The sequence below is a fragment of the Hetaerina americana genome, unplaced genomic scaffold (genome assembly GCF_022747635.1).
Source record: "Hetaerina americana unplaced genomic scaffold, ioHetAmer1.1.p SCAF_9, whole genome shotgun sequence".
NCBI classification, from domain to species: domain Eukaryota; kingdom Metazoa; phylum Arthropoda; class Insecta; order Odonata; family Calopterygidae; genus Hetaerina; species Hetaerina americana.
In genome coordinates, this window is record NW_027287538.1 from 76,801,574 (window position 1) to 76,828,961 (window position 27,388).

The window sequence follows — 27,388 nt, forward strand, 5'->3', positions numbered from 1 at the left end:
CTAAGCATAATCATGCCAACCAATAGACATGTATGCCTTTTATAAGGCAAGGGTGTCAATTATTTAAAAAATGTAGTTATAAAATACAAGCCATGCTATAAATCCACACACTTCCTTATGAAATGTCCACTGCATATTCATTAGGAACAAAAGCACACCCTCTTTCATTGATTAGACTGCTCAATATGGTTGACTTATTGGAATAAGATATCACAGAATTTTGTCTCTGCATTCATTCCATCCATTATGGAGGATTTATTAACATAAACAAACCCTTTACTGTCAAAACCATTTACTCAACTACTCGTGGAACCCAAAGTTACATGCAAAATTATTTAAATATAATGAATTCTACTTTTCAAGCAGGAGTAAATGATTTTAGTCTTCTAATAGTCCTAGGAGAAAAATAATATAATAACAATAATTAGTAAAAGACATTTACAAGTTTTATACAATGCTTAAAAGCCACTATTTCTCAAATGCACAGATTAACTAAAATGCAACATACCAGAGTTAAAATAAAAATTAAATTTGAATGCACAGAGAAAAATCAAACATTAAATACTTGATCATATGGCTAAATTGTTTATAATAAAGGTGCATTAGAGTTCATTAGATGTAGCTTTGTTCATTTTTATCTCATTCATGCAATATTTTTTCCAAAATCATCATTTAGCCAGCCACTCAGCCCAGCGAGTAGGCCTCGTCTGAGAATTGCAATTTCACAAGTGTCCATGATCAACCAATGAAACAAGCTCTCATAATTGATGAAAAATATTAACAGATCACTTATATTCAACTACAGTGTATGTGCCTACAAACAACTTGACGACTCTTACAGAACATGTTCAAGTCTCCTTGGCAGGAATCACAACTATGCAACAACAAACATTATCTTTGGTCTAACAAAGGCTCATCTGGAAATTAAATTCCTGCAGCAATCATTTTAAGACATTTGAAGAACTGCATCACATTGCACTCCTCAACTACCTCACACTTCATCAAGTGAATCTGTACTCAACTAACCAATTTTCCCATTACTGTTTGCATAGTCATCTTTAAGTCTTCCAAATGGTTTCAATCATTTATTTTGGACATAAAATACCCAAATCCATGCCTCGAGGGTCAAAACATTTTGGTAAAATGCAGAAAACTCAGTATTTTGTGAGATTAAAAATCTCTCTCTCTCTCAAGTGTTAAAATTATTATACAATTTTCACATACTATTATTCTACATGGAGATAATTTGGTTAACAGTTTCTTCATAAGATCTTGCATTGCTTCTTTGTTTCATTTCCTATTTTCACCATCACAAATCAGATGGACTCGTATATGTCTTGTGATTGATAACTGGATAAAATACACTAATTCTTCAATCAAGGCCACCATCATTAAGCTCAAAGAGCCATTAAAACTCACTTCCAAGTGTAAGTGATAATCATCCATTAACTCACAAGAATGGGTTGCTGGAATGGGTGGGAGCTTGTGGCCTGGAACCAACCTGAAAAGATTAAGCCACAGTTTCAACTTTCCACTCAGAAGAATACCCTGACTCAAATTCAATGTGCAAGTGAAGCACACAAGTTTCAACATACACTAAACACATCATCACAACAGGAACAACAATGCATAGGCTTGATAACACAAACTCTAATTTTAAATAAACACAACTGCAACATGCATCATTTTATCATTAATGGTTGCCAACCGCTTATATTAGGTTTGCAATGGGCACAAGAGATACCACAACTACACTACTAAGCTCTACTCAATGCACTCCTAAACATTGGAATACCAAACAATACAATAAATCATTCTTCAACTCCACATTATTTAATACATCCCCCTCCCCCATCACATTAAGCATTCCTAATATTTTTCTCTCCCCACTTCGTTCATCTGCCATCTCTCCATCCTTTTATTGATGATCCCAAGAACCACTTCAGCTGTATGCAAAATCAAACTTATAGTTTTATAGTCCTAATACATTCTTTCATCTCCTCCTCTTGTTTATCTGCATAATCATCTCATTTTTAATACATGGTTTACTTTTCCCAGCCATTGTTCCTGTAGTATCTTGCACAGTTTTCTATACATTCTCATTTTTCATCTACTGTACCAGCTACCTATCCAAACTTACTCAAATATTCCCACTGTCCCGTGGTACTCCTCTTAATTGTACCAGTCAATGCTGTTACACTCCATTAGTACTAAATTATGAGCTTAATCCATTTTCACTCCTGGGAAACTGTGAATTAATCATGCTGCTCCTTAATCCGTACCTAAACATAACATAGACTAATTGCTATTTCTACAAATCCCCTACATTTTTTGGAATTCTCTACAAATTTTTAATTTTTACGCTGAAGTTTAAACCAAAGGTTCCTTGTGATAAAACCCTGTCCCCAGCAGAATTTTATTGATTTTTCCCAGCTGCATGGACTACCTGTGACCCTACCGGAAGCCGGCATGCAGCAATTACAAAATAGTTACACAATCATAACGAAGAAATACATGTAAGGTGACATTTTGATAGACCGGTAATAAAATAACTTTTGCATTCATCACAGATATAGCATTTGCAAATAATACTTGTTAAGCAACGTTTGGATGAATTTTATTTGAGACTAAGCTGAAAGCAAGGGAATTTCCTTATAATACGAGAGTAATCTCAAAAGTAAGGCCTCCAATTTTTTAGAAACAGAAAAGAACCATTTATTTTCTATGATATATACATCATTTCAAAGAGTGATCAATTATCTATTTTTCTACGTGAGCAGCCAACTAACTACATCAGAGACATTCAAAGGCCAAACAACAGCTAAGCATAGTAATGACAATCACTTTGGATCCACATATCTAACTGCTGATTCAGGTTACCACCAAATCACTGAACTCGAGCAATATTGGAGGGGTCACCACCTGACCTTTAACGTGGTGCTCTTGTCTCAAGTCTGTCTGTCATGTGGCAAGCCGATTAAACGTGGGTCAGCGCCATGGACCAAGTGGTCTGAAGAGCCAGGGGATCCCACCCCCACCCCATGCCAACAATCACTTGCTGATCCATGCTATTCAGATTATCGCACAGCAATAAATCCAAAAAGGACACTTATCCCAAATGCTTCAATCTCCAAACTGACACGTGAGCAATAATGACTTGACACCAGAGCAAAGCAAGGGGCATGGGGGAATGCAGCACCCGAGTAAGCCGCGGTGCACTCACCAGAAATGGATTTCCCATCATCGCTGGCCAACCCCCCTTCGATGCCGAATAAGCAGGCAAAAAAGATGAGTCGACTGGTGAACCATAAAAGGGCTGGTTGGACTGGAAGGCTGTCCCATTGGCACCAGCTGGCGCAGCCCCAACAGGATGCTGGCCGTTTGCATTTGCATGGACTGCTGGTGATGCTGAACCCGCCAACCCACCCCAAGCTACTTGGCCACCCACTGATCCATCTAGAAAGTCAATGCAGTTGAAAATTACCAACACACAACGGTAAAACCAAGTGTGCTGCACATGGCATTCATCCTGATTGGGGATGCCATTCTGAAAATAACATAAGTGTTGATATAAGTTAGTACTGGCAACAGGAAGCAATGTTTAATCATTACAAAATGTGCACAAAGAAATCACAACCTTAACAGCCTTAAAACGAGTAGCAGCGTTGCTTGCATGCATCTTGGCTGATTTCTCATTCCAAATCAAGCCTACATGCTGACTGCTGAGAATCCTATATTAACCCCTGCCCATGGAGGCGGATGCCATTTCTACCAATTGAAACACCATCAACACCACTTGCCTCACTCACACACAGAACATCCATCCGTCTTGCAAATGTTTCACTCAGCAGCTCACCTTCCTTCCCATGCACAGCTATCGCATTCCAACCATCAATATTCATTTTGGCACATGGCATGCCCATCTCTCGGGACTATTTCACGTGCGTTATATCTAAAGCAGAGAAAATTTTGGAACGGGAAATGTGGCTATGAAGTGTTCTTCCTAAACCAAAAGGTACAATGCCCTCGTCTCCAGTCCTGCCCTCGACTGACACTTCTTTGTCTCCTCCAAGTGCCTTTCGAGTCAACAACAGCCTCCGCATGCCCTACCCTCCTCTCCCTCCCGCCATCCGATTCTCTCCCAACGACTTCCTTCCACACGTGTCACTTTACACACTCTTCCCATGAATGTTCCCGTCACTTTCCAATACCATGTATACATACTGATATATGAGACACTTGACGTCTTGAGATACAAACTGAAATATCTCTTTATGCTGCACCACCATTGCGCCCTTGCCATGGAATTTGATGTGCACCCATAGCTCAACCAGATAAATTCAATGTAATTAGGTTTTAAATACTACCAACCTGATAACCTTTTTGGAATCTTAAAATGTAGTCCAATACAAAGAATACAAGTGCAAACTGTGATGCAGTTCACAAAGACATGAGAGATATTTGAATTTTAATCACGAAATATTAAAGAATGACTATTATGTTAAATTTCATTGATTTTAACAACCAAATTTACTTACTACATACTTCAGTATCATCATGGAAATTATAATGACAATGTGATTTCCTGAAGCTAATGACTTTTCATTTAAACTAGGTTCCTCTTCCATGAGCTAATAGCATTTCCGTGAAACCACTCCTTAAAATACATCATTTGGTTAATGAATGACTTTAAGGTGTCAGAGAGTAATTTTAACAAGATACCACAGTGTACTGCTGATAACAGGATCCACAATCTTCGTGGTTTGCATACCGTCAGACTGATTTGCCTCCCTGATCCTGGATCTGTCTGGTAATACCACTAGGCCAATGCCAGCCGTCATGACCTCAACTGTTGCATTCATTTGTTCAACTCGCTCTCAGTGATGAAAGATAGGGCACGCAAGGTCACCAGCCTTGGCACTTCCTATGCCCTGAACAGTATTCACTGACAACGGCTACTCACTCCAGAGGTTAGTTTGGCATGCTTTAGGCAGCATGCCACAAGTGAAGTGAAGCCTAGGAAAAGGTAAATTCAGGCCTGCTTTCAATATTCCAATCTAGCCAGCCTCCCTTCTCCAGGCATGTACCTCGATGGCCAGCACACTGTTGTCCATACCATACCCCACCACTAGGAGGTATGTGCAGAGCACTATAATACACTAGTACATGTGCTGTTATATTATTGCAATGTTAACATTGACTATTGGAAAATTATCCAAATACAGGGTCGCACCCAAAAGTGGTAGGACTGATTTTCTCTGTCGCGAACGGAGCGGTGGAGGGGGGTCTGCCTGGCAGAGTAAGGTGGAGGAGGCTCTTAGCAACAGACCTACACCAACCTCAGTCGCCTGCGGGCTGTCGTTGAGTCAGGACACCGGTTTTAGTGAAGCAAGTTTTTTGTCCACGTCGAAAAACAAAATCAATCTGAATTTAGAGCAACGTTATTCCGTGAAATTTTGTGCGAAACTCGGGAAGATGGCAACTGAGACCCTCGATATGATCAAGCAGGCTTATGGGGACACTGCCTTAAGCCGTTCCACAGTATTTGAGTGGCACAAGTTGTTTAAAGAGGGTAGGGAGCTCGTTGAAGACGACCATCGCTCCGGACGGCCGTCGACGGCAAGAACCGACACGAATGTGGACAGAGTGAGGACACTGCTGAACACAGACCGGCGCTTAACCAGTGGAGAAATTGCAGACCAGTTGGGTCTGTCTGCATCCAACGTCTAACGCATGATTTCACAGGATTTGGCCATGCGCAAGGTGTGCGCCAAGATGGTGCCGAAAATTCTGCCATGGCACGCTCGTCGTCAGACAGCTCCTGGCCAAATACGGCATTGCCACGTTGCCGCACCCGCCCTATTCTCCCGATATGGCACCACAGGACTTCTTCTTCTTCCCATTGATGAAAAGATAGCTCAAGGGATGACGTTTTGACTCGATAAAGGCCGTTCAAGAGGCTTCGACGAGGGTCATCAACGGCATCCCCAAAGAAAATTTCCAGCGGGCGGACGGGGAATGGGAGCAACGTTATACTAAGTGTGTAGCAGCTCAAGGAGCATACTTTGAAGATTATTAAGTCGATGTAAGTATATCGTCAATAAAATTCTTGTAAAAAAATCAGTCCTACCACTTTTGGGTGCGACCCTGTATATATCCAAAGAAATTATTTCCCGCATCAGCATACAAATGTAATTATACAATGCACATATAAATGGGTGAGTCAGCAAGTAACGGCATGTTAGAGTGGCAAGTGGATGCAAAGCAGAAAGAAAAACAGGAAACAACAGTACTTGGGCACGTACCAAAAGATGTCCTTGGGACTTGGAAAGGATTTAGTGCAACTGCCGGGGCAGGCACAGTGGTAGGTGCGGCGGCTGTGCAAGGCACCCACGGAGAATTTGAATCCACAGGCAGAGCACCACCCCCTGCGAATGTCACCTTCGTTTCAGATACAAGCGACCACACAACGAGGAACTGCAGACAAACTTAATTTAATGCATTGCGCTCCCCTGGGAATGCCTCCCCTCAAGACGCTTTGCCCAGACCCTCGCCTCCCACCCCTCACGGCTTAATACACAAATGGGATAACACGGACTGAATACCAACGGGGTGATGGGGACATGACCTGCTCAGACACTGATAGTCACCTACATATTATCACTCGCAATGGTACCATGAAAGAGCTGTTCCACAGGTTCTGGATGAACTTCACCTCCGAGAATGTCTTTAGGTGATATCAGTATTCAAATCAAACCCCTGGTGAGAACTAAAAAATAAATACGGTACCAATTGAAATCATAATACCGGTAAAGCCAATCAATCAAACCTCATCAAATACAGGTAAAGCCAATCAATCAAACCTCATCAAATACAGGTAAAGCCAATCAATCCAACAAACTATTCATTTCCTTACATGTCTAATAAGTGTATTACATTAATTTCCAAATTCCGAATTAGAATTGATCAACATCATTAATAAATCACCCAAATCATAAGCTTCCATTTACTCATTATTCCTGGTAATGTCTTAAAAATGGTTTAATGTAATTACGAATATCACTTATTATTCCTACTCAATAAATCCCTGAAACTTTTGAGTTTGCCCTGACACTCTTAGCATAGGCAGACTTCTATGATCTTTGAAGGCAAAGCACAAATATCGCATGAATCCCTATTAATCAACATCTCCATTGAATTAACAAGGGAATATCTTTATAAAAAATTTGCAAACAGCTGACACGTGTCATACTTTGAACCCTACCATTTGCTGTCCGCTTCTCAACATAGGTTCAGAAAATCCAAGTCTACTACAATGACCACTTCTCACATTGTGATCCAAGTACCCTCAAATCTCCACTATATGATATTAACCCTATCGTTCTTTGCTTTATTGTGTCTTTCACATCTTCCCAGTGATGTACCCTCGTTACATTTTTGCATTTTGAGAATAGGAAGAAGTCGCAGGGGGCAAGATCTTGAAAATAAGGAGGGTGGTGATTGAATTTTTTGCCAGAAGCAACGGCGAACAATCAATGCTGAACGTGCAAGTGTATTCTCATGGTGAATGATCCATCCATCATGTTCGGTTAAAATAGTGTGCACAGTTAATTTTCATAAACTTAGTTCATCAGCTACCATTTGGACAATTTTTCGACGATCGGTAAGGGCAAGGGACCGCACACAATCAATGTTGTCGTCAACACATGTGGCTGAAGGTCGTCCCAGCCTTGCATCATCCATTGTCGGCCATCCTTAAAATGATTAAACCACTTGAAAATGGACGTTTTATTCAGAGCATTACCACCGTAAACAGTTGTCAACATTTCAGTAATTTCTTGATAACTTTTACTGCGCTTCACCAAAACCTTGATGTTGATTCGTTGCTCCATGATTTCGTCAATTTCCATTTTCGACAGACAGTAAAAACAAGGACAATAATAACTAACATAACTGGCGTACCATACGCACTGCTCGACGATCCGCCAAGCACGGACGGCTCATTGGGTCTCGGGCAACTAGCGCCACTAGTGGACGGGGCTGTAGTCTGCGTCATGGCCGCTAGATTGCTCTAGATCGTGCATTTATTGGGCAGACCACGTATATCATGTCAGAGAAAATAGCTTGACTGAGTTTTGCATTGCAAGATGAATAATAATCAAATCAAAAAGTGACACCTACTGCATCGGCTTTATGTATTTTGAATCCAAAGTAAAATTTGAAAATGAGTACCACTTGTAAACCTTTTTGACAGCAAAACATCTCATACAAGTGATGAAGACTTGCATTGCGTACAACTAATGCTTTTCATCAGTTGTTCACCAGACAAATAAACATTTATTATTATTAATCAAATCAAGTACCCATAACGCACAGCAAATAGATCACACATCCTCTCGTGCACATGTTTTCACGTCCCTCCATTCATCGCGAGTCCATTCTATTGGACTGATAATTTACCCCAACAACAGTGGCAGCGAAAAAACTCAGCCTCAAAACTGAATCCCCTCACCAGCCTGGGAAATGGTGAGATTCCCATTATCGCACTCAATGGAAAACATATTGGAGTAAATCAATACTTTTCAGGTTTAAATTGAGGAAATACCATTAAAACTTCGACTTCAACATTAAAACTTCGAGTAAAAATTGTCTCTGAAGAAAATTCCTCTATTTAAAGATAACAACTAATTGTGGGGTAGAAAAATGAAGAGTGAACAACAGGAAACCTCAAAATCAATCACAGGAACAAGAAAATTAAACTTGGCAACTAGATGGCAGATGCACAAAATGATACTTTTCTACAAAACCACAAATATAAAAATGGCAAATGAAATTGAACAAATTGCCGGCGACAGCCAGAATATAAAATAAAAATGCATGGGAATGCGTTAGTGCTTAAACCCTTCCTTTAACACAAATCAAGAGCAACTAACTTTGTCCATTCTCAATGGAGTTCCCTCAATGGAGGTGCCAAAAATTTTCCAATGATTAAAGGTTTCTCTGGCAGAAGCACACCAGGAAAAACAGCAATCATCGTCTCTTTAAAAAACTTCTTTCTGATGAGCCCCCAAATATGCACTGAAGCCACCTAAGGTTCTTTCACAGGTGGGATTTTTAATGACAACTCTTTTCTCTGTAATTACTGTCATAGATGAGAGTGAGGTATGCCTTGCCGGGACCCTTAGGATCCTCTGAAGGCCTTCTCGGGAGGCATTCCTTGGGAGGATGAGAATTTCTTCCCTACTCCAGCCCCTGGCGACAATCGACCATAGGGCTTCAGGGGTGATTGATTGATTGATTGATTTATCAAGTTTATTGAGACGAATTGAGACTTAATAGTCCCTTCTTCCACCTAACCCCTACACGTATGTCCATTGAAGACAGTTGCAATCACCCAGGCCCTAGATGGAGGGAAACCCACCCGGGCGGGAATCGAACCCTTGACCTCTGGATCTATCGTGCTGCACTGTAAGGGAGGGTTCGACTCAATTATACTGGGGACTTGGGAGGTGGGCGGAGAGGTACGAGCAGTGAGGGGCCTGCACTCACATCAGACATTCACCCTCTTTTCTGGTGGCCATATCTGGGAATTCAGGTGTGCGTCATGCACCGACAGGTTTAAGCAATCAAAGTCTCTCTCCATCTTCTCCTTTCCCTTCCAGGTCAAGGGCATGTGTACGCTTGACAGCCGTTAGGCACTACATCGACGCCACCTGCCCCAAAAATACCTAAACGCCCACAAACTATAGAGAGACTTGTTCCCAAAAATGATTCATGCTTGTTTTTTGACTTATTCTCACACTGCTGTGCTACTATTTGCGCTGGTGGTTGGTGACTGCTTAAGAAAAATGAGACTATCTTGGACAGTGGCTTGAGTGGTGCCAGCTTCCAATCTAGGGAGAGAAAGCTTAAAATATTGTAGACGAGTTTACTGGGAGAGAGAAGTACACAATAAGCTAGAAACATTTTTATCAACATGGAAAGAATTTATATTCAATTGAATTTTACTAATGGAAGAATGGAAAATACAATGGTTTGCCACAGCACTTTTACTGAGACTATGTTTCCATTGCAATGAAGTTAAATAATCAATTTTCCCAAATTTTGCCTCCTGTACACTCTCAAAATTATCCATGCTGCATGAATGCATGATGAAGCACAGATAATCGAAAAACCATTTACTTGAAAAACGTGATAAATATTGTCGAGATCTAAATGGATATGCACAGAAACTCTCCTTTCTTCATCCTGGGTCATTAAGTCCAGGTTTTTAGAAATGGAAAATCCATCTTTTCCCTCTTTCAGCCATTTTTATAAGGATGGACTTACAATAACACAGAACTAAGAGAATAGCAGAACGTATTTCCCTCCAAAAAATAAACCAATCATGTAGCCAGGAAAAAAACAAATGACTGGTAAGGGATGAATTTTAAATAGGATCGCTAATGTAGATTCACATTCGTCATATGATAGTGATAAAAATTATGCAATGCAGTCAATTGATAACTTATTTGCTGCTTCGTAAAACTACTTATTTGCTAGCTTCAAAGGAGACTATGGAATTATCAGGGCTAATGAATGTGAGGGAAACAATAATACGTAAGTAAAGATAGCACAAAAATGATTAAATTCAAACATTAAATACTATTGACCACTTTTGATTTGGCATCATTAAAAGCTTTTAAGAAAGTCCAGGTAATCTAAACTTGCACTTTACATAGAGTACATTAAATTTTTCGAGCACTTAATTATCTTTATAATTCTCCCTTAAATAAAATTTTGAGGTATCAGGAAGAGAGAAAATAGTGTGGATAATTGAGAGTTAACTGCACTTGCTTTCAATTCCTAAGACACATTTAAAAATAATTTGGAATCAAAATGTCATTGGAGAACTCAATAATTTAATCTATTCCATTTCAAGGCAAAATGCATGATTCACACATCACTAGTACAAGCCAATTTTGATTAAGGAGCACCGAGTGTAAACATACACAATTCTAGACACATTGCGAAGGATGAAAAGGACAGTGCGAAGGTGAACACATACCGGTAAATGGGTTTGACGTGGCACTGGCAAATGCTGTACCAGCGACAGGAGGAAATGCACCACTGGTCATGCCATTGGAAGTGGCGGTACCGCCCTCCATTGCTGGTGCGCCAACAAGAGCAGCACCCCCTTGGAAGAGGGCTGCCTGCTGCTGGGTGCCCACACCCAACGGGGACGACGTGGGAGGGGAGCCAAACGCACCACCACCCCCATAGATGGTGCCAGCAGCCGTGTTCCTCGGCTGAGGGGGGGATGACCAAAGGGAGTGTGACGATGGCGCTGCATGTGGAACAAGGGAGAACAATCATTGTGGCATTGCAGGGGCAACTGCACTAAAGTGAGGGAGACAGAATACATGGCAGCACAGCTTTAAAATTATTCAAAATCACATACTGCTGATATGTTAACTAGTTAACAGTCCACAATGATGAGCACTGACAAAATTTGATTTTATAGTTCTAAACAGTTCTTCCTTCCATAATTTGCCTTATACACCCAGTGTAAGTCGACCAAAGGGGGATTGAATAATTATCAATTAAATTCATCCTTAGGTACCAGCAAGCGTTCAAATTGCAAAGGAGGGCTAATTAAAAAAACAATAAAAAGTAGTACCAGCAATTAGATAGAAAATACAACTTTGAGGAACAGTGACCCACATTTAAAATCTATTGCCCTTGAGAAAGTGGCAACACTCGCTGCTCAAATTTTCACTGTTAAATTGAACTGATTCATCAGTGGCCTAGTAGTAAATATTCACAAATATACCAGGTCTGCCGAAAAAGGATCCAGCCATGCAATATTTTGAGAAATATAGCCACCCTGGAACAATTAGGAGGCCCTAGTTGTCCCCTTCAAAGTACTCCCCTTGGGACCTCACACACTCATCCCAGCGTCTCCCCCACTATTCAAAACAATTGACATAGTCCTTCTAATCGGATTGGTGGTCATCAGCTGCCTTGTCATTGCATTCTCCTTTCATTTCGTCAACCGACTGTTGGGAAGACTGGGATTTTGTTCCAGGGTCATAGCTGTACACCCATGACTCATCTCTGATTATGGCTTTTTTTTAGAAAACCTGGGTCATTGTTTGCAGCTTCGAGCAAGTCCCCAAATTCCCCAAGAGCAACACGAAATTCTTCACATTGACAAGAAAAAAGAGAATGCAATGAGGCAGCTGATGAAAAAACGGACTATGTCGATTGTTTTGAAAAGTGGAGGAGACGCTGCGATGGATAAGTGTGTGAGGTCCCAATGGGAGTGCTTGGAAGGGGACAACTAAGGCCTCCTCATTGTTCTAGTTTAGGCTATTTTTCACAATAAATTGTATGGCTGGATTATTTCTAGACACACTTTGTATTTGTTTCAAATTCTCTTCCATAATAATTTCCACTTGGATTATTGAGGGTCTCTCTGTCACACACATTCTCCGCTTTGCTCACCCAGCGCCCAGTCGGGCTGGCTGCTGCTGCCTCCGCCACCACTGCCTCCATTCTCCAGGCTGCCCACGCTCCCCCCCCCACCGCCCTTCATCAAGCTGTCAAGATCCTTGAGGGCAGCATATCGATCCTCCGAGGGGGGTGCACTGCCACTCAGGCCCCCCATCGACGACGCCCCAGAGAGGGCCGCCCCTTGGAACGGAGAGGAGGCAGCATTCCCCATCGACGTCAAGGCTGCCGGAGAGGGCATGCCTGCAACAACACAAGACAGCTCACTCGTACCACCCAACTCAACTGCACCCATCCCCTCCATGACAAGAGCGCCACTCGACCACACGGACAACGTCGAGGCACAGAGGAAGGGCTTAAGTCGGACAGAAAAGGGCCTCTTCTATGGGCTGGTGGAGTTCAACTAAACCGTCCCTCGCTACCTTTCGAATGTCATGAGAAAAGTAACTGGACAAAGAATCTCAAAGCTCAGTTATTTTAAAAAATAAATACTATTTGATAGTCAGGGTAACTTTTAGAGAAGTAACTGACCACGAATACAAGCAAATTTCAATTGAGTGGAGAGGGATATTGGCATGGTTCATACGAGTATCCAAAATTAAAAATCACTTTTACAATACAAATAAAATTGGTCAAGAAATTTTATGAAAGAGAAATGGGTTCCCAAGTGATTCGATACATTTAAAATAGAAGAAACTACACAATTTCCATTAGAGAGTGCCTCAGTCTTGACTTGGAGGAAGCATTTGATATTAATTAAGCTTAAAAGGCATTTCAGTTTTAGAAATAATTTTGAATTTAGCCAACCCCATGATTGCAACAAGGAAGTCGACCTTTAAAAGAACACCCTGCATAAAAAACGTGGTCATTAATCAATAGTTCCTTCCTTTCTTACCAAAGTATGTCTGCTTTCGGAAGCACATTTTAACTACCACGTGGAGGACTTCCCACATCAAATCCAATTACTTTGGTGTAAAAATCACAATGCATTTGAAAAATATTAATAATGGTAAAATTTTAATAGAAAAAATTAATGATTACATTTACAAGAAACAGTACTTCCTGGGTTTGAGAATATTTTTGCGCTCAGCAACTTCCCATCATGATCAACTGATTACTGTTAATTCAAAGTTCATTTCAACAAAAAATATGCATTGAAATTTAAACATATCAAATAGTATGAAAGATTTCACTTCCAGCCAAATTTTAAGATTAAATTTACTGTTCACTTTGTGTCCAGGGCAACATTATTGGGATTATCTACCCTTCGGTGATATACTCAGCCATACACTACATCATTCTCAGGGAGCTCGTTGTAGGGTCAATCTAATCTGATCTAATTAAAACAATTCAACACTAATTATAACAGCCCCAGGAGAAATTGTCATTATTTGCATTCAACTCAATAACTACTATCTGTTCAACAACTAATTACAACACTACAGTGCTACAGACAAACTGAGGGTGCTGAGCTGGGCTTTTAACAAAAGAAAACAAATGTAGTAAAAGAACGCTAATGTGTAATAATAATAGCATATGCTGTCTACCTCATACAAAATGGCTAAATTCTTTACACAAGAGAAAAATAAAACAGACATGCATAAAATATAGAAGTATTACACAGAAAATCTTAAATTACAGAACTAAAATCAATTTTCTTGCGAAAATAATAACATTTTGGGGCAGAAAATCAACTGGATATTCCACTGAATTTAGGAACCTGCAAGAAATGCCATAAGAGGAACAACAGTGGGTTTCTCCGATACACCAACTGTCCAGGCATTTTTGTGCATAAACTTTGGCTTTAACTGCATAGATTGTGGTGCAATATACACCATACACCACTATGATAACTTTGTCACAAGTCTGCATGGTAATTCGTTTCAAAATCTATATAGCATTTACGGCTCAACCATTTCAGTGCCAGCGGGTCAATCTATCGGCCCATGGGGTATGTGCAAAAAATGCCGCAGGCCGATCTATCAGCAGCCTGGTGTTCTCAACTCACACCTTTACTTTTCTGTGCATCGCATAGCTTTTGTAGACATTGTTTGAGTATCTGTCATGCTTTCTTACTGTTTTTGATGAATTGCCACCATGAAAATGTAATATAGTACGTTCAAATTTCGGTTAGAAGAGCATCTAGAGTTTCCTGCAGGGTAGCATATCTGCTTTCCCTGCGTAACAGATTCCCTTTCGACATAAGTTTTTATACAAGTTTACACTTTAGCATTCGTCCCTGTAATACTTACAAGCTTGTCTTTGTATTACTATTAAGTCATCTATGTAGTGCCATTTACCTCACCCCTCTTGTCCTTAACACTTTCCCAACGGCTCTCATGATTATTTATCCCAATGGAAATTAAACATTTTATCTTCGCTATGACATGGGCTCATACTCAGTAGCCCTTTTCGTGTTGCTTAGGAAAGATCATAATAGTAAGTTCTTTTCTTTGACAAGTTATTTTAGACTTTTATTAATCTGTAAAGGATTGCCAGCAATAAAAGGTATGATATTCCTTTATTAATTATGTTTTCCTAGAGCTCCACCAATGTTTTTACTATCTTCACTTAATCATTTAGCACATTAGAATGTGTATGTTATTGTTATGCATCATGTTCCTCATATCTCTGGGATATTTTTAGCTCTGTAAGCTATAATGGCGAAGCTTTTAAAAAATGAGACTATCAAAAATTTGCTTTTCGAATCATCTAACAATGAGAGCCAGTTTTCATTGGACACTGATGATGAAGATATTAGCTCATCAGGCAGTGATGATCCAATTATTCATCCTGAAGGGCTCACTTCAGCAAAAATACGAAGAATATCTTCCTTTTAGAATTCCCCATTTAGAGATTTGGATAGAAGAGAATTAATAGCAGATTCCTGGGAAGATGTCTGGAAGTATTTGAGAACAAATATAACGCTCCCAAATCCCAACGTGTGCATCCAGAGCTACCAGGACCAAACCATGCGTGCCCCCTTCTACTGCAGCTCTGATTAGTTACTTCTATCCATTTTTTACTGATGCTCTTTTCAAACACTGGCGAAAGAAACAACTTCTCATGTCGTGTGCATATCAATCTCTGGAATCTCATTCATGTAAATGGAAAAATATAACGTTAGAAAAATTGGCTGTAGTAGTGAAGAGGTATTTCCACCAAGGTGCTAATTCTTGCTGTTGCTGCGTGCAAGAGGAAATCTCAACATTTTCCAGTTTTCTTATTATCCTCCAATTCCAGAGCAGAAAGAAGTAAACAGTCACTCAAACGTAGAGATAAGAAGAAATTGTTAACGAAACCATCAATTAGACAATCATTAAATGATTACAAGGGTGGAATCGACATATCTGATGTGATGTTGTCCACATATCTTGATGAGAGGCGGAGGGTGAAATATTGGAAAAAAATATGCTTCAACATATTTTCACAAATGATCCTCAACAGCTATATAACTTATAGAGAAAACTTATCATCTGAGGAAATCCCTGCTAATGCTAATAGCATTGTTGAAGATCTTGGAAATGAATGGCTCCTTGAGAAAAATAACCAAAGTGGGAAATGGGGAGGACGTTTCAGAAAAGAGAAGAGGCCATAAAAAAATGTTGCATAAATAAAGGAGGATTGTTGTGTGTGCAGCAAAAAGAGTGAACCAGGGAAGGACAAGCATAGAATTAGCCATACAATACGTAATAAATGGAAGAAAGGTCTTCATGGTGCATGTTGCAAAGAACATAACTGCGATTGTTAAATTACATGGTCTGGGGCTTGAGCAGGCATTTCGGTACGTTCAATTTAACTATTTAAAAAATGACAAATGCATTAAAATTTTTATGCAAGCTAAGTAGTTGCATAAGAAAGTAATGCTTACACAATTAAGAATATTAAAAAATATTAAGAACAAATTTTCTAATCTAAATGTAAAACTTCAAATTTAAAAAAATAACTAAATTTTAAATTCATATTTTTTTCCTAAAAGCTCAGAAGAGATAACAACATAAAGGAATTTTTTATAACACACGTATATTATTAATGTATTAAAATGTACATAAAAATCTTAGGCATTAAAAGTATATATAAAAATAAATTAGCTTGATCCAATCTCCATTCTCTTAATGATGATCCTGAGAACTTTAAACTGTGGAAAATCAAAATTAATTGTTCCATCATCTTCCCACAGGCCTATCCATTTTAGGGAGTGGGAACTAACACTACTGATCCCATGAAATCACGTGGCCAAACCAACATATATTATAAAAATTGACCCATAAAAACTCTACATTCCATGTTTTCAACCCTTAATGTATTTCTACAGTTTTCTGACTTCAATTCCCTATATGTGTTAAATATGCCTGAGCATAGGCTATTCTCATACAATGTCGCAGGCATTCGTAGTCGTATGCGACGGCCACTTTCCACGAGGTTAAAGCCAACTTTTAAACACTTAGGCTGTTTATACCTTGGCATATTTCCATAGAAACTTTCCAAAGAAGGTTTCTTTGGAAATTTGTCAAGGTATAAACAGCCTAAGTGTTTAAAAGTTGGCTTTAACCTCGTGGAAAGTGGCGCGACGTACGAGGTACGACTACGAACGCCTGTGACATTGTGTGTACGGTATTTCGTCATAACATCTAGTTCCTTTAAAAGCCCCAAAATTTCAGAGTTTGAGAGGACGCCTTCAAAGCTTAACTGGCTAAAGCACTCGACCGGATATTGAGGGATCTAGGTTCGAATCCCAGTCAAGGCGAATGATTTTTACACTCTGAAATCGTTGCATTGAAATGCACATTAGCGGATGACTCCGTTAAAAGTTGCTGATGCGGTGTCTCCCGCAGTTTCTTTGGAAATAAATAAAGCAAGATCACTAACAGAGTAGCTTTATGGACAACTAAGTGAGAATGCTAGAAAGAAGTAATTCTTAAAAAGACTACTTATTTTCTGAATTTTAAAATTTGTTGTCTCAGGCGTAACTTTATGGAATTTCCATAACATTGCAATGAAATTAAATAATTGACTTTGTAAGTAAAAGTGTCTGGAATTACAAAGTCAATTAATTCATTTCATTTCAATATGTTCTGAATTGTATACTTAAATTTAAACAATTCAGCACAATTTCAAACTTGAATGAATGAATCTAAACAACAACCATCTTCAATAGCAAATAGGGGAGAACCTTCCCTTTCTCCCCATTCACGTGTCGACACCAAGGTTACCATAGTTTTTATGAGACCAGTTGCCAAAAGATGACACTGAAGAAACCAAAAATCACCAACAATACATGCCATACAATTGCCATGATTGTAGTCAAGTCCTAAGTATTGTTGAGTACTTTGGTAGAAGGTGGCAGTAAGAAAAAGGATTTTTTAGAAAAAACTGTGGCAAACGCAGTGAATCATTAACTATGGTATACCTAACTTACTGCAATTAGCTTCAGCAGCTCTAATTTGAGTATATTTGGGGTAAAAATTGGTCGGGAAGTCCTCGTTTCCATTTCATGCACCTACAGAAAAGCTGACCACGAGCCAACAACTGTTAAGCATGCCTCGGATTACTCTGTCAAAGTCACAGCTTGTGCGCTCAAATTTGTTAATAGTATTCTTACATCCAGAGGATCACCACTAATATTTATCTTTCCAATTTCATCAATGTGTGGTAAAATGTAGTCAACAATTCAGGTCCCCTTCGAAAAAACTCAAAAATCTCCAACGACTAGTGATTTGAGGAAGTGTGGAAATATTGCATGCAAGACATGATAATAGTGATTTCCACAAATCAAATCAATCCTCATCAGTCTTGCTTGAGTTTTTGCTGGCATCAGAATCCCCACTCACCCATTCGTTACAAAGGCACACTCCCTTCCCTTCGAGCCATTCCCCCCCACCCTCTACGGGTAGTCAACACTCCAAAGGGCCCGACGTTTAAATGGAAAATCGCTCCATCTTCACGATTCCCTCCACGATTCTTTCGACTAAGTCACACATTCACATCTCGTTTCACGCGCCGTCGTTCCATCCCTGACCTCTTGTGGGTCACCTCCACCACAATCACTCCTGCTCCAACCCATCCATTCAACTTCAAAAATTGCCCATTCCCACCTCCAATCGTAATTTTGTGATGAATAGCACACATTTCACTGCAAACGGCACAAAAATGGAAATTATTGCTCATGCTTGAATTTATCACAGAAACCATTTCAAATGTACACTAATGAGTTTTGGGCGATAGGACGAAGTAGTTTTACGGCTCTGCTTGCGGTTGATTTGTGTTCACCAATGCATACCCTCAAAGAAAATGGATCCAGCCTAGCTCAGCCCCAGAGAATCTCTCAAGTGAGGCGTATGCGAGAGCACCAGAGGCCAAGAGACAATTATTCAGCATTGCGTGAGGGGGGTGTCAATATTTCATGCACCACAGACCATTTTGGGGGCAGCTGAAAATGGTGAGTGGTTTCAAAAACAAACTTTAGTGAATGGAAGCACAGTCCAGCTTGATAGTATTCAGTAGTTCAGAGTGATACGTAGGGCGGCACACTGAAGGAATTCTCCAGCCCATTTGGGAGAAATGAGAATCCATCAAAGTGCTCCACCCTAAAGCAGTCGGATCAATGAGGTAGAGAAGGGCGACAAATTTTTTGAGTGATGCTCACCTGGCTGGTCTGATCGCAATGACCCAGCAGCAACCCAGCAATGCATGGGACATGAGAACCCAAATGGAATGCCGACCGTGGCTCAGAGAGCAGCCCATAAATTCATGCGTGCTGGCTTTGGGGAAGAGCAATGAGGCACACACATGGCTGCTGCTGGGAGGTTAAGTTAATAATTTAAAATTGATTCCAGGTAAGCATAGAGTATTAATTTGACAGTCATCTGTGAACTAATGATCAACTTTCCCTCAAAAAACCATGGAAAATGGAAGATTTTTGCATTCTCTTCTTTGGTATTACTTTTCCAGCAGCAGACAATCATTTTCTCCCACATGGGCAGCCGGATTCAACCTCTAATAGTAATAGCAGTTATCGGTGGGGAGGTGACCAGCAGCCAAGGTCATTTTTGGAATTGGGGGGATGGGTGAGACATTTGGCAGGGGGAAGGATATTTAGGGAATGGAGGAAGGATGGAGGGAAAACCATGATTGGCATTAACTTGCTCACAATGAAAGGTGTCCATGGGTCCAAGTTCCACTTAGTCTACGGCTTTCAATACTTGAAATGCTCTCCACAAAGAGGGGATCGGGATACCACTGAAAAATCCGGCCACCTCCAGGATTTGAACCTGGGTCTTCGGGATGAGAAGCCAGTACGTTACCCACAGCACCATCTCAATTCCTATAACCCTAGCAAATGAGTGGGATGGAATCCAGATGGAAAAAGGAGGCTGGAGAGCACATTCAGCATGGCCGTTTGACAGCCAGGAGAGAGCATCGAAGAGCGTAGCCCGATTGCATATACTCTCTTGGCTCTCAGCCCGGAGTTGGTTTCCCAAAGCAAACGCTCCCTCATCTGCATTGCATCAGTATGATGCCCCATGACACAATTTCAAAGGGGCGATCAAGTTTGGGGTTTTCCAACACGATTCTGGTGTCTTTCCATGTCGCAACAACAAATGAAGGAAAATCAAAGATTAATTCCAAAATACACGTCTCAATCACAAAGAGACTTTTTGGGGTAAACGAGGTGGTAAATTCAATGAGCTTCCCCACTTCTGATGATGTGTCACCCTGCCTTAAGCTCATGCACATGTCAAAGATATCACACTGAAAAAATGAACTGACAAAATCAGAATAGTCTCTCATTTTTCTTTCTCCCTTGAACCTCAAGCCCAATACATGAGACTCAAATATAGTGAATGAGCCATGGGGGCAGGCATACCCATCGCTGAGGATCATTAGCAAAACCCTTCAGATAACTCTTGTGGACCAAAAATAAAGCAGGTTCAAAACTAAAAGCATCAATCGACCAGTTAAAATCCAATGAGAGGGCACACCTCTTTGAAGAGACGTCTGCTGATTGCTTCTCTGGAGAGAAGACCAGCGTGATCTGGCATAACCCCTGCAGTGGAAGCCCCAGGAAGAAGAAATGAATTTACTGGTGCAGCACTCTCAACACCTGACTTCAAGATCAATAAAACCCAGAACAAAAACAATGAAACGGAAGAAAATAACATTTACAACATGTACTGAGTCATATCTACGGAGCAGGCAGAATAGATATAAAGAATATAACGTACGATGAAGGAAGGCCTTCTTACCAACTTCAATGTATCTAGTGTTAAATATATGATAAATAATATAATGAAAATTAAAATGACTATAGCTCTAACTACAAGTGAGCAGAAGCATCAACCTATTGCTAGCATAAGGAAGCTACAAAAGGCATTTAAGAAGATAAAGCATCAGAACATATAAACTGGAATATAGAACAACTTCAAATCATTCAGCACTCACTCCATCTGTTGGTGTTATATCTTGGATGGACAGATTCACTTTTCACTGACACACTCTGAAAGGCTGCGAATAACAAATGGTAGAAATCAGACTTCTGCAGAGAGAACATCCATATCCACTCCCGCACATTTTTAACACCTTTATATGTCGACCCTCACCATAATCAAGTACAAAATAAATTAACAGAATCTGTCATTCAACAGTTACACTCAAATATCCACGGAGAACAGAAATCTGTTACCTGCGCTACACTCATCACCACCCCCAACTGTTCGGTTAAAGGTAGTAGCAGTATTTAGGGGAGGCGACCGACTACTGAGGTCATTTGCGCCATAGGGGATGGACAGGAAAGGATGAAGGGTGGAGAGAAACCCGGCGTCGGCATTAGCCTACTCTTTACGAAAGGCGCCAAGGGGTCCGCAGTTTAACGTCCCATCCGACGGACGGCGTACTCACTCAAAGTGCCCTCCACAAAGCACCTCAAGTAGGGATCAGGATACCTCTGAAAAATATTCAACACCGCCGGGATTTGAACCCGCGCCCTCAGGGTGGGAAGCCAGTACGTTATCGGTTAAAGGTTTGGAGACAAATTGGCCAACATGAAATTATCGTTTATGAGCTTAAAAACATGAACCCCAGAATTGCACAAGTGAGCCCATTATTTTAAGCATTGCAAAAAGTCACAAAATTAAGAGTTGCAAAATTCATACTAGTCAAACCAGTTCACAATATGACAAAACCACTTGAATTCTGACAACTACCAATGTGAAATTTATTGTATTCTCATTCCTTAAATAAAATATAATACATATCTTTAGTCTTAATCTATTACTCTCATCTTTAACTTTATTGATGATCTCAGGGTCAGCTTCCACTTAGGACAAGCTATTGGCAACCATAGAAAGAAAATAGGATTAAAAAAAAAGTCATTAAAAAATCCAAAGTTAATTCAAGTGATACTCACTAAGGTATTTCTTCATTCATCCTGCCTTTTGAGCAAAATGTTGATTGAGCATCCTCAACAATGAAGAGTAGAATAGGGGCCAAAAATCAGCTGCTTTATGGCACAAGAGCCCAGCAACACAAAAACCTCTCATCAAACAACCACATGAAGACTGCAAGCCCTTCGTTCGGTTGAGTGCTCTTCAATACGTGAAAATACGGGGATGACATGAGGCCAGCGTGCCCATCAGTGAGCCAAGCACTGCGCCCAACCCCTCATCATCATCATTTTGTGTTATCAACAGAGAAGTGATCAAGGACAACAAGGGTGGCTTTGTTTAAAAGACCCGAGACCAGTGAATTTGACACTATCATTCTCCAACACAAGAGCACTTAAAAACCACAACCTTGGTACAATTCACTTTTTTGGCCACGTCAGTGATTGAATCCAATGGATTATAATAATTTGTAAAGACCACGCCAAATTGACTTTGAAAGTTAAACCACCGATGGAAGTATCAAAGCGTGTACTTACTTTGAGAGCTGAAGATTGGGTTGTTTTCAAAGTTGGCAAAAGAGGGTTGCTGGGGAGTGGCTGCAGATGCACCAGATGCAGAGGTGCCCGTTGTGGCAAGGGACGGCGTGGACGTGGAAAACGGGTCCTTAGCACCAAAATCTCTCAACCAGGCAGCATTCGACGATTTATTGTCCAAGTTGTTTAAAGCACTGTGGATGTTGTCCGTTGAGCTGCTCGTCTGCTTGACCCACACACACACACACATTAATTTGGGTAAATGACATATCGCACACCTTTACTCTAGGCATTGGTTTACATCAGAAACCAGGTTTAAAGATTTAAAACAATCATTAAAAAATGTACACCACAAAAACACTACTTGGGCACTATGAACTAAAAACCATGTGGCAAAGTAAATTGGTGATTCTGTCGCCATATTACCTCTGAGAGCGGATATCTGGCGTGATCCCTAACACCCACATTGTGGCAATCATTTTGTGTGTCAGAAGATGTCAAACCACTTGGATGTTTCAAACGTTCTAATGCTACGCATGAAAATATCCAAAGCCTAGCAGCGTAAAAGCATATCCGAAGTCAAACCTGCCTTGGCTAATTTCCTGGCACTCATTTTGCACAAATCTCTCTCAAAGGGTCCTTTCTTAAATTAAAAGAGAGGCTACTCTTGAATTTTGCTCACCCCTTCCACCTTTTCAAAACATTAACTCTCCCTTGTCCCCATCTAACATAACCATTAGCTCTATCAAATCAGAATTGAGCTTCACAACACTCAAAATATTCAAAAGACAAACTCTATTTGGGACCAAAGAGGAGGCAGACAGCAGGCATGACATGAGCCCAACATTTCTGATATGGAAGAAAGAATAGGATCCTCAACACTAAAATAGGCCAGAAGTACAATGAAGGCCCAAAGAATAAAAGAGCACCCAGAAGAAAAGAAATACTCTCTGAAGTGAACAAATCAGGTGAAGAGCACTTATTTCAATGATTACATGCTCTGATTACAAAAATATGGAAAGAAGAGACAATCCCTGATCACTGGAGAAATTAAATGCCTTCTACATACATACGAAAGGGTAGATTGCATTGAAAAGACAATAATCAAGGGTCCTCTCTTCTATGCATAGAATTAGAATTTTAGCAATATTAACCAATGGCTCCAGAAAGTACTATAGACTAATACGTGGCTCATACAATGATTCCTTAGAAAATCCATGAGGAAGTGGTCATAGTTTTGGAAAAGGTTTGTTTTTAGTAAGCCTTATCTCTCAGTAGACTGCTGTTGAAGATTCAGCTATGCCCATCCCATGGTTTCATTTTTATAGTCGGCTGAAGCAACAAACTTTTGGGCATTTAGATAAATGAACAAAATGAGTTTAATGTGGTGACTAAACACTTCTATTTAAAAGGCTTAGCACTGAAGTAAACGATGCAGAGTTGGATGAAGTTCATGGTACATCTACCAGTGTTTGAGACAGTCACAAATGGGTAAATTGAGTTTGAATGTGGCTGCATATCGACAAATTATGAGCATCATTTGGGACATCCAGAGAGAGTGACTTGCACCAAAATGATTGACGAGAGTTTTTGCATCAAATAAAAAAACTGTTGATGAAACATGGACACACTACTACACTCCAGGGACAAAGGAACACTCAAAACAGTGGGTTTCTAAAAGCAACCCAGCTCCAAAGAAGGAGAGGACGTGAAATCAGCTGACAAGGTTGATGCCCATGGTTTTTGGGATGTGAACGAAATCATCCACATTGACTGCTCGCAAAAAGTACACATGAAAAATGGAGAGTATTATGCATAGCTGTAGTGCTGGTTGAACCAAGAAATCAAGAAAAGAGCATCTTTATTTGTCAAAGAAAAAAATTCTCTTCCACCAAGAGAATGCACGGATGCAAACACTCGCAGTTTTAATGGTGAAAATTATGGAATTAATAATTCTAATTATTACAACATCCGCCATATTCACCGGCCTTGGTGGCAGCAGAGTAATGTCCTCATCAGCCAATCCATAGGTCGTGGGTTCGATTCCCGCATGGGTGGGTTTTCCTCCGCCCAGGGCTTGGGTGTTTGTAATTGTCTCCATTGTTTTTACTGATAATATTCCGATGTAAAGGCCAAAGAGTGCTGTTTTCAGACTAAGGCTAAATAAATAAATATACACTAGATTAAGCCTCCAGTGACTTTTTTTAATTTCCAAACTTGAAAAAATTGTTTGAACGGAAAATGATTCACGTCGAACAAGATCATCACCAACACAGAAGCTCATTTGGAGGACCTTCCCTTCAACGTTGTCCCAAAACAATCGACCAAACAGCTGGCCTAAGCTGACGGGACAATGGTTCGCTCGGTTCCACTTAAGAGGATGGCTTGAAAAAATTGGAGAAACACTGGGAAAAGTGTATCGAGCCAAATGGAGATTGTCAGAAAAATAAAGCCAAATCAACCCAAAATAATTTGGTTTTCTATTTGTTCCTTGAGACTTATTGATCGACCCACATATCAAGCAGGAGGCAGGAGTAGTGGGCCCATGATTGACCATATTTTTAGAGTAAAATAAATCGGGTGTAAAGCATAGGAATATGATATTGATGCCCATCAACTCATCAAAGAGCTCAAGCAGGTAGATAGATATATGACTCACTCAATAAAGGAAAACAATAAATATTGCTTGTCTGGAAATTTAATACAAACTGAAATGATTAATCAAAGTAAAGATGAATGAGTAGGGAGCAGAGAAACGTATTTAATAAAAACTTATGGATACCTTTAAAATATTCAAGTGTCTCAAAAGCAAGGAGATAGCCACTTGCTGCTGGAGAGAGACAACACACAGATCAGATCACAAGACCTTATCAAGTCAGTCGATTGACCAAGTTCAATGAGCTTTCCTCATCTTGTTGTATCCCATATTATTCATAGGCTTACGGTGTCTAGAGAGATTTAAATGTTTATTTTTCATGCAGGTGAGTTTGGAGGCAAAAACTTCCGACATTTGTGAGGACTAAATGGTAGATTGGATTAAGTGCAAATACTACATGTCTGAAAAATGTTTGCATAATGATGTAAATAGGGCAATGGCCCGTTAATCATTGTAAAAATAAATTATATACTTAAACAGAGACAAACTGCTGAGCCAGCCTTGAAAGGGGCAGTAAAATCCATTTTAAAATTCCTAACCTAACATTCGGTGAGTGATCTGATGGACTGTTCTACGATGATATTGGTATATTAAACGGGCATTCTTTACCTTGCACAAGTATACTATGCATGGATAAGAGCAGGTAATCACAACTACTATTTCCAAAAATATACATTGCTCACCGGATGTTGTCCTAAAACAATCGACCAAACTCCTGGCCTAAGCTGACGGGACAATGGTTTGCTCGGTTGAGATACACCGGAATGGACGAGAGGACTGGACTTGGAGACGACTGGGGATGCAGGTGGAGGCGAGGTTGGTCCATTCTTTTTACTGGATATCACGGCCGCCTGAGATGGCTCAAGGTAATATCTAAGAATGAACGGTAAAATACAAGCATTAACATAGAACTTCAATAGGAGCTTAACAAATGGAAAAGCCAATAACAGTGAATGGTATTTTAAGATAAACAATTTTACGAATCACATATTTTTAAAAACTTACTCTGAATGCACACGAATCTCTTGGCATTCACTCTTTCCTACCTTAATCATTCATGTAACACCCTAATAATGCTGTGAGTATGACGCAAATGGTATTTCCGGGAACAAATATCCTTGGTCATAAATCAACGAAAATGCTATTTGCTCGAACATGAAAGTATTCATTGATCACATTCAATTCAAAAGAGCATATGTACCTTTGGTACAAGAAAGCGTAGCCTTATGGCATGAAAAGGGGACTTTTTTAGCAGTAACTGATAACATGAATAGAAGGGTAAAAAAAGGATAAATGTTCGGCTTGGGACTTCACTAAATAGGCGCACGATGATGTATGCTGCATAAAATATACTCCATTTACTTTTAAGCTCCAATCAGCAGGTAGACAATTTTAAAACGAATTTTCCACCGTGTAAATACAATTATCAAACTCAATATTATGATGTCATGAAACTTGATAATCCGAGGTGAACAGTAATGTGAACTTGTACTTGCCTTCGCTTCTCGTACTTTGCAACCATAAAGTCTTTAATTTGCTGTTCATCTTTGGCCTCTTGCTGGTGGGAAGGTTCGTACAATCCAAGCCAAATATGCTTGCAGTACTACGAAACGAACATTTCAGGTAATATATAGGGCACGCCAGCATATGTCGGCAAATATCAATGAATATCACATATGGCCAGGAAATACATACCTCATTTCCTTTTGACTTTATTAATTCTATTTCTTCTGGTGTAAAACTTGCCATAGAAATGGACTTCACCCGATGGGGTGGTGTCAAACCTCGTCTAAAATAAAAACATTTCTTAGAATGGAAATATAAATAGGATTTATCGAAAGTTCATTCACGACTATACTTAGTATACCATCTATGTCCTTGACTTCCACAAATCATACGGGCAAGAAAGCCATTGGATAAACATTAAAAGTTCTAGTAACTATACTAAGAACTAGTAACTTCAAACTAGGTGACTCACAGCATTCCCGAGCAAGAAGTGCACACGAATGAGCCTATTGTCATATTTACGTATGTAGGACCTCTTTGGTGGCAATCGAAACATTGTTTATTCCCAGATAGAGACACTAATTCTCGTAATATTTTGAGGTGTTTCTCGTCCTGTTTCTTCCTAGCGGAAGCCATGTTTTCCAATGTGATGTCAGCACAAGCAGCAGGCGTAAAACGAACTGCGAAACGTAACTAGGCAAGACATTCCAGCATATTTCCAAATTTCCTCCAATGACGTATTTCAGAAGTCTCTGCCTTTACATGACTAATTTTCCTGATGCATGGCCAGCTGACGCCTACATAAAAACACGCATTCC

General features: G+C 40.0%; 1 protein-coding gene across 2 annotated transcripts; it reads right to left on the bottom strand.

The window, feature by feature from the left end:
• Positions 1-218: 218 nt before the first annotated feature.
• On the bottom strand, positions 219-27,306 carry drongo (Arf GTPase activating protein drongo). 2 transcript variants are annotated; one of them, XM_071597971.1, is made up of 11 exons: positions 27,043-27,306; positions 26,760-26,853; positions 26,561-26,667; positions 25,748-25,937; positions 22,412-22,631; positions 20,935-20,997; positions 12,487-12,735; positions 11,048-11,326; positions 6,306-6,428; positions 3,224-3,456; positions 219-1,501 (listed from the first exon to the last, which is right to left on the bottom strand). In XM_071597971.1, the coding sequence occupies exons 1-11, from the start codon at positions 27,204-27,206 to the stop codon at positions 1,451-1,453; spliced, it is 1,773 nt and encodes a 590-aa protein (XP_071454072.1). In that variant the 5' UTR covers positions 27,207-27,306; the 3' UTR covers positions 219-1,450. The 2 variants fall into 2 exon arrangements, with proteins under 2 accessions (XP_071454072.1, XP_071454073.1); XM_071597972.1 differs by lacking the exon at positions 20,935-20,997 and having other exon boundaries at positions 27,043-27,305.
• Between the last annotated feature and the right edge of the window lie 82 nt (positions 27,307-27,388).